The 16,183-nt window shown below is 34.5% G+C and overlaps 1 protein-coding gene across 1 annotated transcript in view; it reads right to left on the bottom strand.

Moving 5' to 3' along the window:
• DPH6 (diphthamine biosynthesis 6) overlaps window positions 1–16,183 on the bottom strand; it is a 167,340-nt gene that overhangs the window by 112,643 nt on the left and 38,514 nt on the right. Inside the window, exons 3-5 of the mRNA XM_026051765.1 lie at window positions 13,268–13,341; window positions 11,487–11,605; window positions 4,163–4,224 (exon numbers count right to left, since the gene is read on the bottom strand). Of these exons, the coding sequence (XP_025907550.1) occupies window positions 4,163–4,224; window positions 11,487–11,605; window positions 13,268–13,341 (255 nt within the window). The remainder of the gene's footprint in view (window positions 1–4,162; window positions 4,225–11,486; window positions 11,606–13,267; window positions 13,342–16,183) is intronic.

The raw sequence follows: 16,183 nt of genomic DNA, 5'->3' as shown, positions 1-16,183 counted from the left end.
AAATATACTGCCTAAATCAAAGTATATGTTTATAAATATTTCTGGAGTTTAATGCTTCATCTGGATATCTCATTAAGACAACTATATAAATCTAATACGTTAAATGTTAATAGAAGTAACTACCTTGATTATCTTGTACTTTAAAAGTGAGCACTGTGGGGCATTAACCAGGTTCTTCTACTCACTTAAGGAGTATAAGGCTGCTGAACAGTCATGAGCAATAGTGTATTAATGCAGCGCAGCCGTAAGCCCTAACCAAGCACTGGCAACGTGCCCCAGCACAGAAGCTCTCTTCCCTTTTCTGCAGGAGAAACTGCTCCCCTCACCAGCAGACTGCATCTCCTGCTAAAGAGGTCCAGCCCAGGGACACTTTACAAGCCCTGCCCAGGCTTCTGCTTGTGAAGAAAGCATCAATATTTTCCTTCAAGTGATGAGTAGCTGAACAGCAGCCCTGAACTCCCTTGCCAACAGCAATCTTACTATTGGGAATATTTATCCAGCTCCCGTATGCTTTCCCTCCAAGGCACAGATGCCCATCCATGGTGTCTCTGCACTTGAAGTAGCAATGTAGTTCTCAATAAGTGGGATATGGTTTAAAAAATAAATAGTCTGTCCAGAGTCTGGAAAATAATCCCATACTTGCCATTTTTCTACTTTCAGGCAAGGGCAACTAGACTGTTTTCATATTGCAGGTTCTATTCTTTATATTATCAGAAGATTTGTGTAGCATATCTATTTGATATATTCAAATAMAAATGTCCTTTTATTGCTAAAACTGAATGCATCCTTTGTGTTAAAACTTTTCAAAGAATGTGTTATTTTACAATTTTGAAAACTGTCAACAACTTAAAGCCATAGGCTTCYTTAGCTAAGAAACAAAAACTCCAAAAACAGGTATTAAAGTGGAAAATACATCTTAAAATCAAATAAATCAGATCTTCCATAAGGTCAAAAGACCAGCCCAAACATTACCTTAAGAACAGTCATTCCCTACCTTGACAATGAAACACCAGGATTAAAGCACACTTCTTCCACAGGAGTTTGCTTAGCAAAGACGGAAGATTTGAATTCAAGTCCTTGCTACTTCAAGTGAAGTGACAGAAGTACAGGCAAGTTTTACCATGACTGGTATCCGATACCCTACTCGAGAATCTTAGGGAGATTGTGAGCAGCCCCTGAGATTTGACAAATTACCAAAATCGTAAAGGTAAACAGCCAGGGTTCCTGGTATATATGAAATGAAGTCTATAATGGCAATTCAAGCATTTACAGCTCATTAAATCAATATAATTGTTCTATTTAGCAATTATTCATCAGTAATTAATCAAAGAGTTATCATTTAGAAAAAAAAAACTCAAGAACTTTCCTTGTCACAATGTCAGCGTCCTGAGCCAGGAAAGCTCAACCCTAAATTCATGGTCATCATTCTGTCCTTAACCTCATCCTTACACAGGATGTTAGGAGGTTTCTTTTGATAGGAAAAATACACAATTCAATTTTTYYCCCCCCCCCACTCAAAACTCCTTCATTTCTTTCCCCACTGCCATACCGGTAAAGCCATCTTACCTTTAATGATATCAATGATTCAATGATAATCATCTCTCGCTGAAACACGTGTATATAAAGTTTATATATAAAGTATATGCATTAAAGCAAATAAAAACACTGAAAAATTAGAGGGCAACCATTTTTCTAAATGAAATAATTCAGTGGRAGAAATTATATGCAGATTAGTAAAACAAATGACTTGGTATTGTCAATTGTTTAAGGCAAGTTTTTAACATGAAAGCAAGTAACTTCGTATGATCAGGTTCTAATTCCTGATCTTTAGCACTACGTTGAACTTCATGAATTCCCACAATAACGTACAGCAGGGTATTTCCAAACAATTACAGCCCTGTATCAAAGTCCCTTTTGTAATCAACTATGGCATTTTTCTGGGCATCAAAGGGATGATGAAATGATTTGTTTTTCAACATAACTGAAAAGCACATAGAACACTTTAAATTGCTTTTAGGGTGAATAAGAAGARTTCTCACAAATTTGAACTCTGTGTTAGGAAAACTGCTGTAAGGAAAAAATCCCTCACCTAGTGAAATAAACAACTACTTTGCAAATAACACTAGCTGTCAACTGAGAATCCACAGGAGAATCCTACAGAACAGGAAAAAGTATAAATTAGCAAAAAGAAGTTTTTTGTAAAATTCCATGATCTACCTATCATGATATTTTGAAATTGCCAGTTAGCTAATGTAACGCAAAATAAAGAAACCTAAGCATTTCCCTTCAGTTTGCAGTAAATAATTTGAGTTCATTAGGGTTTTATGTCTCCCAAGTATCCAGAAAAACAATTTATTTGTACCGACTTTGACTTTCAGAGCAAGTATATACACAACAAACAAGCATAGAAACAAGTAACAGTTGTGCAGTTTCCTTCATATTGTCCTGACACCTGGTTTCAATTAGGATGCAAATGTCCTGCTAACTCTACGCCTTGTGCTATTCAATCATTGTTTCATATATGAGGATATTAATAAGAGATTAAACTGCAAATGTGGGGTTTGAGAGGTATTAAACTTCAACATCAAGCTTCAGTTAAGCCAACTGACTCAAATTCACCTTTAGTTATTGAAAATATTCAATATCAATGGAGAATACCTTTATCTCTTCCAAAGTCAACTTCTTGAATGTCATAATTTATGATTTTCTTTTTTTAGGATGCATAATGGGGAAATTAAAATGGAGAACACTTCCTAATATCGTACTTACTGTAACCTATTAATATAATTAAAATTACCTCACTTGCTGCTATGGTTTAAAGAGAAACAAGACTACTGATCCAGAGGAGGTGAGCAGGTACCCACTCACAACCTCACTGAAGYTGCAACTTCATTTTCCTTCTCAAAGCTTCCGGTGAACTATAATTTTCTATTTTCAGTATATTTACCTAGTTCCATATAAACATTAGTAGATTCAAATGTCATTGTCCAATATAGAACTGAAATTACATTCAAGCTGATGATTTTGYTTCATCTGCTTTTCAGAAAACTATTATTTCATTATGACAATGTTTTATTATTTCCTTACGTGCCAGTTACAACAGAAACATTGCACACACTCAAGTGATCAACAGCACGACCTGTGTTTATTGTACTCATTGTATTCACAACTCCAAAGATCTTCCAAAAAACCTATATGTGAAATTACAATTCCACAACCATTTCTATAGTACACACAATAGGTGCCTTTGCACATCAATATATGTCACTTTTCCACTGTAAAGACAGAGAGATAATGCAGAGTTTTTTTGGCAAATTAAGTTTTTTTACAGGGASGAAAGGAAAAACAAACAAACAAAAAAAACCCACTTGCACACCAAAAATGTTTTCCTATCTTTCAACAGCAAAGGAAATTTTTTTAAATGTCTACCAAAGGCTGATTACTTTTGCAACGGTTAATTTATCATGTCTTTAATTGTTTCTGTAAAACTGCCTGTGAAGCCACTGACAAATTAATTACACAAAAGTAATTAGTGACAAAAAGTATTTTGTGTGTATAAATTTAGATTGTTTCACTGATAAAGATTAAAGTGCAGCTTTGTATATAGGTGCATAAAGCAAACGATCATGGCTTGCTAACTGGCTGGAGAACAAGGAACCGTGGTTACCATAAATTGACTCTGTCATGTAAAAATATGATCAGTTTCAGATCAGTTTCAATCTGCACTTATCTTGATGTTTGCCATTTCTACCTCAAACTTGAATAAAACTTGTGTAGACAAAAATTATTTTTTTTTTTTTTGCTTCTACTTACGTAATTTTTACTTAAATAAGTCCACAAGCTCTCCTTACAAGCCTTTATTTGCTTTGAGAATGGCAAAACTATTTGAACAGAATGAAGTACATCCTCAGAATTAAACATCTTCTGCATTTTTGGATAACTGTAGACAGCTGGACCATGTAAAGTATTGCAGAAAACCTTTAGGCGGAGATATCTGTATCACATACTTGTGTCATCTACAGTTTTGCCACACCCTCTCCTTTCTCTGAAGAAGTCTTTAATCTGCATATAGTTATTTAATTTTATCATATTTGCATTTAGATATTTATATTACATTGACAATTGCAACATTGCACTTGTGTATTCCTTAAGTAAAACTCACCTCCAAAAGCAAAGGCTCCATTTGATCCAGCCTTTTCCCTAGATGCTCATCTGGATCTAAACCTTAAAAAAAAAAAAAAAAAAAACACATTAAAATGTGTTCTACACAATTTAGTACTGTTTATGCATTAAGAAAATCTCTATTTTTATTGTTTGTAACATAAGCTACAAACTTTTTTTTGTTTGTAACATAAGTCTCCTTTAGAAGCTATTTCCACTATATCAAGAATCATTTTGATCCCAAAGAAAACGTAGTTGGACAGAATTCTCCCTTATAACTTTTGGGCAACTGGTTTCCCTGCTTGAGGAAAATGTGCCCCATTTCCTTTGCACTCTATCAACTGGAAAAAGTTATTGTTTTCTTTTCCTAGGCATTTCGTTAACCAATAAAGTAAACAGCCCCACAGCAATAAAAGTACTCCAYGGAAATTATCATCCTGTGTCAGAAGTTATCTTTGGGGATACATATTAAATTAAAATGCAGGTTAACCTCTTATGGCTGTGACACAAGACCCCAGTAACAAACTGCTGCACCTGATATGGGCTGTTTTCCCTAGTGAAAGCTCTTTCGCCAAGTCCCATTCTCTGTGTGTGACACATGCGATAAAGAAGAAAGGAGAGAGACATAAAGAAAGGTTATGGCTGTTGCATGGTCATTTGCAGGAATAAATCAAACAATTCCAGCAAGCAATATTAAAATAATACTAATTTAAAAAAATCCCACAGAGGTAGACCATCACCTTCATCAGCTAGCAGCAAACATCCTAGTTGGATATGAGATGAGATGGTCAAAAAGTCTTAACATTTGAAACAGCACAAAACAAACGACAACATCTGGAAACAAATTACAAKTGGAAAATTTTCAGGGGGGACGGGTGGAAATCAAATCCAAGCATCATATTCATTCTTTCACAACTTTCTTTGATATTGAGAAGGACACACCTACTGCTCCATCTTCAATGACTACAAAATAATAAAGAAACAATTACACAAACAGCATAAAAAATTCAGGTTGTGTATATTTAATATTGCCACAAACTACATAAAAGTATTACGAATGAACACAAATTGTGGATTGCTAAAGACATCAAGAAACCAAGGTTATCTGCAATTTGCAGACCCAGTAGTCCACAACTCAAATCTCTARTGGTATGCATTTTCAGATGAAGCCATATGTCTGCTGCTACAATCAGTATAATGAAATATCTATATCCATCCTTGCATAACAGCTAAATAAATCTAGGCTTTTGACATATTTTTCTTTAAACAAATGAGTAGATTGCTTCAGGTCCCTAAAATAGCCTAGATTTTTAAGTACTGTAAAGTTCTTCRAACATTCAGTATAACAACATCCTAYAGGTTCCTCCTCCATGAATCCAGCTCTAAGAAAGCTGGCTGGCTGGATAAACCAACAACAAGGCCCAGGGTCTGGAAGACTGTACATGGAATTAAGAACTTAATTAGGAAGAAGAACTATAATTTGCAGCACTGACATCTATTTTACTTTACTTGCATGTATCAACGGAAAGCAATTACAATTCAATTAATATACTCACTTTTATTACTTTACTGACTGACCTTGAAGTTAATGCCTGTTTTATTTAATTGCATCATCTATGAATAAATGTTAACCCTAGAATGTTATGCTCCATTATTTCTAACGCATTTTTTCAACTCTCAAACTGAATTACATCAGTCAATTTATTATGTGCTGTCCAAAACGCAAGTGGGGCTTTAAGACAGACCAGTACGTGATGAGAGAAACATCTTGAAAAACTTGATAATGCTGTTTTTAACAGTGCCCAGTAAACAGTCATGCTCTCATCTCAGCTTTCATGTCCTAGAGGTTTACTGTAAAAATCAGCATTCAATGGGACAAATGGCATGATCACTATGAACAGCAATTTCTATTCCTAGTGTAATTCCTGATTTTTCCCATCAACCGGCAGAGCAAACCTTCCTGCACCGAGCACCAGTGGCTGCACGACAAAATGATACAGCCTCAAGACAATTACTACGGAGAACTGCAGTAATAGAAAAAGACGGAGAAGGAATTCAGGGACTTCTTCTGTAGTGGAAAGCACACACACATTTCACTAATGTTAAGTTACAATGCAAAGGAAAAGGTATCTTGAATGGTTCGYTTTGTACACACGCACTCATGTAGCATAAGCCCTTGTGTAGCATAAGATATTTCTGTGCTTTGAAAAGTTCTAATGCTTTTATGCTTTGAAGAAAGGGTTTAAAAGTTGATTTAGTGGCAAAGAAAGAAAGAAAGAAGAATGTGTCTAGTGATAATATCTGCACTGGTGGTAAAATCTAAGCCACTTTCACTAAATTGACCCACATGCACACAAGTTATAAACCTTTAAACAGTCACAATTCACAAATGGACCAATAGAGACTTCTGAAAGAGGAAATGAGTAAACTAAATGAAGAAAGTAAGAGACAGGGACCAAGAAATAAAGGATCAGATTAGAATAAGACATCTGGTAAAAACTTCAGCTCCGAGTGAACCAGAGATGCTTTGCTCTCCAGACCCATTTGCTCAGACACACTTCGAGGGGTCTGAGATCAAGCTCTGCTTCAGCACAGGAACCTGCAGAGTGAGCATCAAGCAGCATCAAGCAATATTCTAGCATTAAACAAACACCACTTGTCCTTCTTGCTTTTCATGCTATTTTGTTTTCTTTCCCYGCCCCGGTACGTTCATTTTCCCTAGCTCTGATTAGTCCAGTGTATCTTAGCTCCAAGTTCTCTGACAATCCTTCTGTTATCAAATCCACTAGACCCTCTGCTGCTTTTTCACATGCGAAGCTTTTTCCAAAGCCTCATCTTCCACATATATCAAAGTACCACTGACTCATGTGCAAGCATTATGACAAAAAGCATTTCAAATGAAATGCAAAGATTCTTATCATTCCAACCTTTTAATTACCCTCTAAATCAGGACTTGCCTTCACTTAAATTCCACTTCTCACTTATATCTTTTGCATTGCAGCAGTCTTGAATCCCAAGCTAATTTTGGCTGACTTCTGATCTTGAATCTACTTTCCTGTTTTTCTATGTTGATAGAGGGGGGGGGGGAAAAAAAAAAAGAGGCCTAGAGTTAAAAAATAACTCCTGTGGTTTCATACTTGCTATCAAATCCTTTCATATTATGCCTGGTGAACAAATAGATGTGATACCTTTTCATTTACTTTTCTATGAATAATGTAGCTAAATAAACTAGTAAATAAACAAATATTGATTAGAGAAACAGCTTTTAAAAGCACTCAGCACCAGAAAATAGAAACAAATTATAAAAAAACATGATTTCTATTCCATTGCATAAACGATGTTTTCAGGTAAAACTCTAAATGCTCTAATATCCACCAATTTTACTTCAAGATATGGTCCAGGTTAGAGCCAGCCCAGTGCAGTGGGCATTCCATTGGGGCAGTCTGCCTCTCCATGTGGCCAACAGGGAAATAGGATCAACGAGGGCCAACAGCATCTCACAATTTAGGCTTCCATGACCCTGTTTTTCCCTCTATCCAAAGGTGAGGACGCAGACTGCCTGGAAACACTCATGCAGCTGGACCCAAGATACACATGATGTAGCCAAGGTGTAAGAATCACACTTCAAAATGTAGGTCGAGCACCAAAAGCTGATCAGCTCTAACACGTAGTTGAACAGTTTTGTAGCATAACTTTTCTTCTGTGGTCTAAAGAAGGGCTAGAAGTTAGAAGCACAATTTATTACTACAGTTTTTCCGTTTCATCTTAATATTTCTATTATGTGACCTCACAATTACAGCTTATTTGAAGTTTTTAATTCAAAATGCTTCATTACTATTCTCTAAACAAACTGAGAGAAACTGCAACGTATGAACCAACTAGTGCACGTTAATCCCTTAAAATTCCTTAAATCATAGAATCTTTGGCCTAATATTCCGATTTTGATTAAAAGTAGTATTTTTTTTTTCCAATTGCTCAAGCAAACAATAATAAAGATGAACATGAATTTAAAACAGGTAAAAAAAGATAGGATCTCTGAGGACAAGTCCCTTAATAACACAATGTAAAAATAATTTAAATTATACTAACAGATTGAATTTAGTCATAAGTTAAAATGTATAAGTTATAATCCAATATTAATTCTTGACTCCACAAGATTTAGGTACTAGTAACAAGTGCAAATAAGTAAAAACCCGTGTTCTATTTTTACTGAGGAGCATGCCGTGGAAAACACAAAGGTTCCTTCCAAATGTACCCTTTACAACCAGTGCCGCAGTGCAGTTTGTTTTAAAATCTTGTATCTGTGAGACCAATGTACACGGCTTCCAAGATTAAAAGTTGAATCAGTTATACCCAGATTCTCATGTTCTTCTGCAAGTTAATTAATATTATGATCCATACATAGAACATATTTATAGAAATGGATATCAAAACCATATCTTAAAATTATGTTATATTATACCATCTCCCACGAGACATGGATATTATTAGACTTTCACACACCCCTACRTTAAAGGCAACCATCTATTTTAGCTATTACTTGATAACCACATCCTAATTTTATCACAGATCCAGTGAAGAGGAATATATTTCAAGTACGAAGACATTGTGCATCAAACAGACATCTTTAGCAGCATAAAAGTGCCAAAGATGAATATTAATAATATATTTTATTTCTCAGTTTTGCTGCTAGATCATGGTAGGCTTCTCATAGACACTCTAAATAAAAGGCTGATCTACTTGCAAGATCAGCAGAAGGCAGGTGAAGAAGGGTTCCTACAAATACACCTTTTGCATATGAGAGAGCAATTGGCATCCCAGTTCACRAAGCATGCTTCTCAGAGAAAACTGTTGCCACTGGCCAAGTTTATAGTATTAATTTGTAACGGTGGATTTAGGGGAAACRTACTAACTAATGCTCACTTACTTGCATAATTATGTGTTTTCTACATAAAAAGGCAAGCTTTTACCTTGCCAATACTGGCACTCACTTAATGGAAAACAGGCCAAGGCAAGTGCACAAGTATGCCAGCGCTGATGAATGTCAAGCTCAAGTTACAGACTTGTTTCTTGCTTTAACATCTGTACAATATACCATCTAAYGCACTGCCCTTTAGACCATTAAATCTGTTATGTTAAATATTTTCATTGCAGCTTAGCTTTGATTATCAATCCAAAAGGCAAAAAGTTAACCTATAGCTTAGCTTTTTTGCCACTTGATATGCTAAACAATCTTCATACCTTAAATCTGCTTTAATAAGGCATGCAATTATTAAAGCATTACAGAATGGCCCCAGAGCACATAAGCTCCATTAAATTTGCTTACATCTAATTACGTCTGCCTAAGGCAGGTGAGAAATTGACTCTGATAAGATCTCTCTTTTACCTGTAGCCAAAAAAAAAGAAGGGAAGAAAAAGGGAAAAGAGAGTCTTGCAGTGATTTTCTACCTAATAGCTGTCTACAAGTATTTATGGTATTTGCTCCTTAAATGAACAGCCCACAAAGCGTTCTTTGTGCATCAACTAGTGCATTTTAAGGTTTAAGCCTGTAGAATTACAGAAGACAAGCTTATCTTCCTTTCTGGATGAGTGAGGCCATCACTGATGTCTGCTCATGAAACAGTTTTATCTATCATATCATCTGCATCTTATATGTTCTTTAAAATACTTCAAACAAACTTTGTTCTTACTAAATGTTGAATAATTGCAAATATAATTATGGAAAAAAATAACAAGAAAAACAAATGAAACTATTTTGATGGCAAAATAATGCAGTTTGGAAAAACATGCTACATGTGTTTGTGGACTTTTTCTTCTTCTGTTAACATAAGCAATGTAAGCAAAATCCTTACTCTTTGAAAATAAAAAGATGCCACTTGCAAATTTTATTCTATTATGAGTTATTTTCTTCTTCCAATTTAAGAAAGAACTGTTGTAGAGAAGAACATGCAGCAGTTTATTCTCCTGTACTAATAACTAGCTCTCCCAAAATAAAACACTATTAAAATTACACTGCTTGCAATCTGCAAGTGAATGATGAAATTTGACTTTTCCAATCATTCTCTGCTCATGAGAGCAAAAAGTAAAACGAATTAAGTAGTCATGTGATGAATTCATACRAAGTCCGAACAGCTATATTCATTTCTTGGCTAATACTTAAGTACAGTAACTTAAGTAAGTATAGTCTTCACTATAAAGCAAGCTTTAAAGAAGAAAGGACAGACATTGAGAATGCAATGTGAAAGTTGCACAAATAAGCTAGTCAGACTTTTAATGCAAGGTTACACAACAATTTTTCAGGTAAACATCTWTGGCCATCCAAGTATCTTGTATTATACTAGCCATTTTTTGGTCTAATGAGCCAAAAATACTTGATAGTCATTTCCCCCACTCTTACCCACCTAATGGTCCTTTGGTCACATTTTATAACCTGAAACCTCATCTGATACTCTTAAATGAAAAACTACATAGAGGCTTGAAATGATACATTGCAATGTATCAATATATTGTAAATATTGATAACCTGTTTCTTACATGCTTCTCAGGGCTACAGAGCACATCATTCAACAAGCCTTTCCATAAAAACCAGATTTTACCTTGAAAAATAGTCTATTAGTTTGTCTAATGATTTGCTTCATTATAAAAATCTCATTTTAAACATTTACTAATAAAAGGACATGTTGATTCTGAGCTCTGATATACTAACCAATTACACTGCAATATTCTCTATAGAAATCAACAAAGAAATATTACTCTCTACCAAATGAAAAGATTGTTGTTATGCAAAATGTTTTGGTCTGCCATAATTACATCTTGTTTGACCTAAATTCATTAGGCTTGTTGGGTTAATTTTTAATTTAAGGTAATATAATGTAACATAATGTAGTTTAATTGTAAATTTGTTAGGTTTCTATTAAAACTTTCGCAGTTGTTTTATAATTTTGTCTAGCCACCAGTTTGTATCATCTATAAATGACAATACTGTGAACTTCTGAATTATGCATGCGTTTTTACCAAGAATCAAAACCAAATCAAAACAAAAGACTTACTGAAGGAATTTAATGACTACGCTAGGAAGAATTATGTTACTACTTCCAGATTTTCAGTGTCTACACTGAAAAAAGTAAGAAATACATACAGGTAAAATGATTATTCGAACATCATGACTGTCATATAGCTGTTTACAATTCTCTTAAAAAAATAATCATGTGCACGCTATCATTTCTAATTCTAAAAAATAAAGCAAAACGTTTCCTCTCAGATGCTCTATGGACTTGTTCACTGAAGTTTTAACCCACAATACTGTTCAGAAACTGGATACATACCAAGAGCTGCCACTTTTATGATTATGGCTTGAATGTTGGATGATATCATTTCTTTAAGTAAAATTTCCTGGTTCCGGCGCCAAAGATAAGCTAACGGCTGAAGATTAAGCCTTCTGCATCTTCAAAGCAACAAAAGAAAGTTGAAGGAAAGCCAAAACAAAGCCTTTACACAGCACAATTCATTCAAAACTAAAGAAATTTGTCTGATTTCCTACTATTAAGCATTTTTCTATAATTTCAATTAAAATATTTTCCTAGATTTCACTATACACAGTCTAACATAACTTAACAGGGATAAAGTTTACTATGCCTATAATTCACCTATGTAAGCTGCAACTCACTCGTATAAATAGAATTGCATAGAAATAAAATGAGGAAAATCCATCTCCAGATCTTTAGAAACACAAACTCATCAACTGCTTAGGTGGTGATCAATTTTTATACACACAGTTAAAGGCAAGAGTTAGCACTCTAAGTTACAAGCATAACAGATCACCAGTGCAATATGCTGAATGTTGCACTTAGCAAACCTGTGATTAGTATCAACACCCAAGAAAAGGACAGCTCAACARAAAGTGTGCAGTTTGTGAAGTAACAACTTGATAATGACAATTTGATGATTCAGTTTAATACAAAATTTACACAATATTTGATATATAGCTTTTAATTATTTATCATATTAGAGCATGCTAATTTACACTATTGAAATGCAGTTCTACTGCAAATTGTCAAGAAACATAAATTGACGATAGAATACAGATTTAAATTCCTAGGTCAGATCACTCACATATATCACATTAAATGGGAATTGACAAATGTTTATCTAATACATGCAATTTCTCATTAAATAATCAACAGGATTTTGCAAATGGGTGCTTACAGCTAACACCTAAATACATATTTAGAACCCACACAATTTCACTCATTTTGCTATCACTCTTGTATATTTTAACAAAGCACTCAGTTGTAAAATTAACAAATATTTAATAACTTTGATCAGGTTAATTCATTTAGGTGCCCATCTTTACCAAATTAGCTGAATCCATATAGTCAGGATGCATTAGGTCTCAGATCTTCTTTGCAAGAGGTAATTTTCAGATCAATGTCAATTTTTACCAGAGTGCCCTTGCAACTAACCAGGTCAGTTGGCAACACTGTGACTTGCCACCAATCTTTGGGCTTTGCTAACAGATCTAAGACTCACAATCAGCAAAAATAATCCTTTTAAAAATATCTAGTAACATAACCAAGCATTTATTCACATGTCCAATTCTTTCAAGATTTCAACGTGTACATTAGGCCTAGGAGAAAGAGGCTATTTCTAACTGAAGTTTACCTYTGTAAGATGAAAAGGAAACACCCCTCAGATAGAACTCATTGATGGGAGTAGAGTTAGCATCAATTTCAACATTGCGGCAATTCATGAAATATTTGAGATTTTTTTTATTCCATTATCAACAGATAATGGATGAACTCTAATCATCAAGCTGTTTTTCATTTTTGCATTTCATCAGATGTAATGACTTTTTTCCAAATTCAAATCAAATCTGGGCCTACATAACACAGAATTCCAACCACTCGCTTAACAAGACTCTTAGACTTAAGGAAGAGAGAAATGAGAAACCAAAGTTCCTGACTATATTATTTCTGTAATAGATTTTACAGAATGTCATTTAACTCCTGATAACGAGTCACAAGTTTGGTAGATTCAGTTGATAACTGGAATGGAGAAAGAATAACTGGATTCAGCAGTACTATGTAATAAAGAAATATTTTCTTACACATGTTCTACTCGAATTCGCTGGTAATCAGAAAGAATGGCTCCCACAGAGACACCYTCCACTCGTTCCTTCTCCTGAAAAAATATAGGGAATAAGAAAGTTGACGTTATATGCTAGTTTAAACAATTCTACTAATTCTATTATGGGACCAACTTAGAAGTTCTGTGACATACATCTGGAATACAGATCTTGCACAGGATAGAGCAGTGCAGCCACCTACTATATGATTATTGCTTTAATACAGTAATCTACTTGATTCTAGTATCACTCTACAGAACAGCCACTGTAACTGGAAAATATCARATTTAACAGCTTATTCCAGAGCATTCCTGACAGACTGAAAATTAATTCCAGTTCTCTGCATCTGAAATATCAATTATGCCACCTGCAAGTAAATAATAACAACATAAAATCGCCACTGTGATTCTGTGACCATACTTGTATAATTGTATATATGCTACAGTGTATATATGCCATGAATGGGTGTTGAGATTACTATCCTAACCTCAGAGAAAGTGACAATTTCTGGCAACTTAAGTTCTGCTAAAAAAAAGTTTTCCAAACCACAATCTCTTTGCATTAGTGTTTTCATTTCACTTAAATAAGCCATCAATTCATTATTTTTCTTTTAGATACATTGAGAATACAACATTTGAATCTTAAAATATTTCATGGATTGTTGGTGGGTTTTTGTTTTTAAAAGCTTAAGTCACAAGAAACATTCTGCATTTACTTTCTTAAGATTTACTCTCATTAGACTATAGTTATGGTCAACTTTTTTTAAACAAGGTTGACTGTAACTATGGAGGAAGATCTACTTTCTGAAGCTGCTCAGCAATCCTGTTATGTTTGTAGCAAGGCTGTACTAGAATATTTTACCTATATACTTAGTTATGTATTTCAAAATTAAACTAGGCCTTCCGTGCAGTGGGACTGAATTGAAAATTTATCTTTGGTTTCTGGTCAGTAAAATATTGCAAAAAGTATTTTCTTCATAATTATCTTGTAGTGAACAACTTCCTATTTTATATCTATGCTGGACTATTCTATAATATCTTTACATTAGTTCTCAAATTTCACCAAATTCAGAAGTCAGTTATATCTACTTGTACTTCTCAGTTAAGACTATTTACCAAAATTTCYAGCTAAAATATAGCAAATTTGATAATTGTTAAATTTATGTACATCTTCACATTACTAATAGATATATTATAACACCAAAATCAATGCCAAATCTGACAGAATTCAAATATTCTGAAGAACACTGATACAAATTTATTTTARCTTATCTATTGCTATGTTATCAACTTCCCTGTTTTCACTTACTACTATGCAGCCAATGCTACTTTTGTTTCCCTTGGAGTTACCTGTGCAACAAAGTTTCAAAGCTCTTCCCCAAGTAAAAGGAATCAGACATTGCATTTCCCTCAGCTCTCCAATAGAGTATTATATTAAAAAAAAAAAAAAAGTTATCAGATGTATGTAACTAGAAGTTTCATTAAACAGATTCTATTTCAAAATAATTAACGGAGTCTCCTTGGGTCTTCCAATATACCTAAAAGGTTTCCCACATACTTTGTTCCATGGAATTTTGGCAGGCAGTTTCCCTATAGTGCTCTCAGCATCTTTTGCATTTGTATTCTACTCATAGGTCTAAAGTTCTTTTTAAAAATTATACATTTGAAACCCATAATAAACCTGTAAAGCACAACAGCTAATGTTTGTTCATATTTTTATGTAAAAAGACAAAAAAAATCACTTCTACTAGAATTACTGGCTCATAAAGCAATTTGCAATGTGCAAGTACCGCAGTTTAAATAAATGAACTGTGAAACAGTATGAGCTCACCTGACCATTGTAACTGTGCCTTTCTATCCTCTATAAAATACCACTATATTCATGACTCACCRAATGAAGTAGGCAGGACACTACCCTAAAAAAATACAACTTAGGTCTTCGCTTGTWACAAGTCCTTCATTGACATATATTCAATTATTTTGGGAAAATTATCTGCTCCCTGGTTAAATGAAATGCAACTGGCTTCCRTTAGCTGGTGTTCTCTAAGTATTCCAGTACCTGTCTTGGGAGGCATTAGACTTAAATTGAGTAAACTATCCAGCCAAAAAAAAAAATTCAGTGACACATTTAGAAGATGCTGAGGTGCAGCAGGACCAGTCTAGGACCATTTGGACTGAGTTTGATTTTGGTTTGGACTACAGCCTGGCACCTGCACGCAGACCAGTTTGCTCTGCACCTCCTAGAACCTACTGGCACTTCAGAGAGGCCCCCAGGAAAGCTCCTTTTCCAGGAAAGATGATAGAGTTTCCTCAACTGTTGTTATCGTTTCAATAGATAATAAAAGGTCATTATTCACACTATTCCATATTCATCCAAAACTTAGACAAGACTCTTGGAAAGTCAGTTCCCCACGGTCTGTTGCCCACCACCAGTAATTATAACCAGCAAGATTTCACTATAGGTTAAATTTTGCCTGCTTCAATCTACATGGCTATGCAAGGTTAAAAAAAGTGTCACACAACCAATTAATACTAAAATATTTTTGTGTACATGTAATTATATTTATATAGTTATGCTACAGACACCAATTTCAGTTTACTTCGTAGGGCTTTTTTATAGGTCGCAAGTCCATCTCACAAATCCCTATTAACACACACTATGTAATTCTGAATATTCCTACAGTCCTCTGCTATTTATGACGCAAAGATAAACACCCTCTTTTATCTATGAAACTTTCAACCCTCAACCTTCCATCACGGTTGTGACCAGCACAATCACCTCTTGGAGGTACAGTGGGAATCAAATCACTTCACTCTAAAATTACAGAGAATTGTGGACAGCAGACTGATCCACAAATCAGTCCTAAAATACATTAATTCTACTAGTGATGTATTTCAG

This window comes from Nothoprocta perdicaria, unplaced genomic scaffold, assembly GCF_003342845.1.
Source record: "Nothoprocta perdicaria isolate Ctin4 unplaced genomic scaffold, notPer1 scaffold_8, whole genome shotgun sequence".
Lineage (NCBI taxonomy): Eukaryota > Metazoa > Chordata > Aves > Tinamiformes > Tinamidae > Nothoprocta > Nothoprocta perdicaria.
This window is presented reverse-complemented; position numbering and strand designations above follow the sequence as displayed.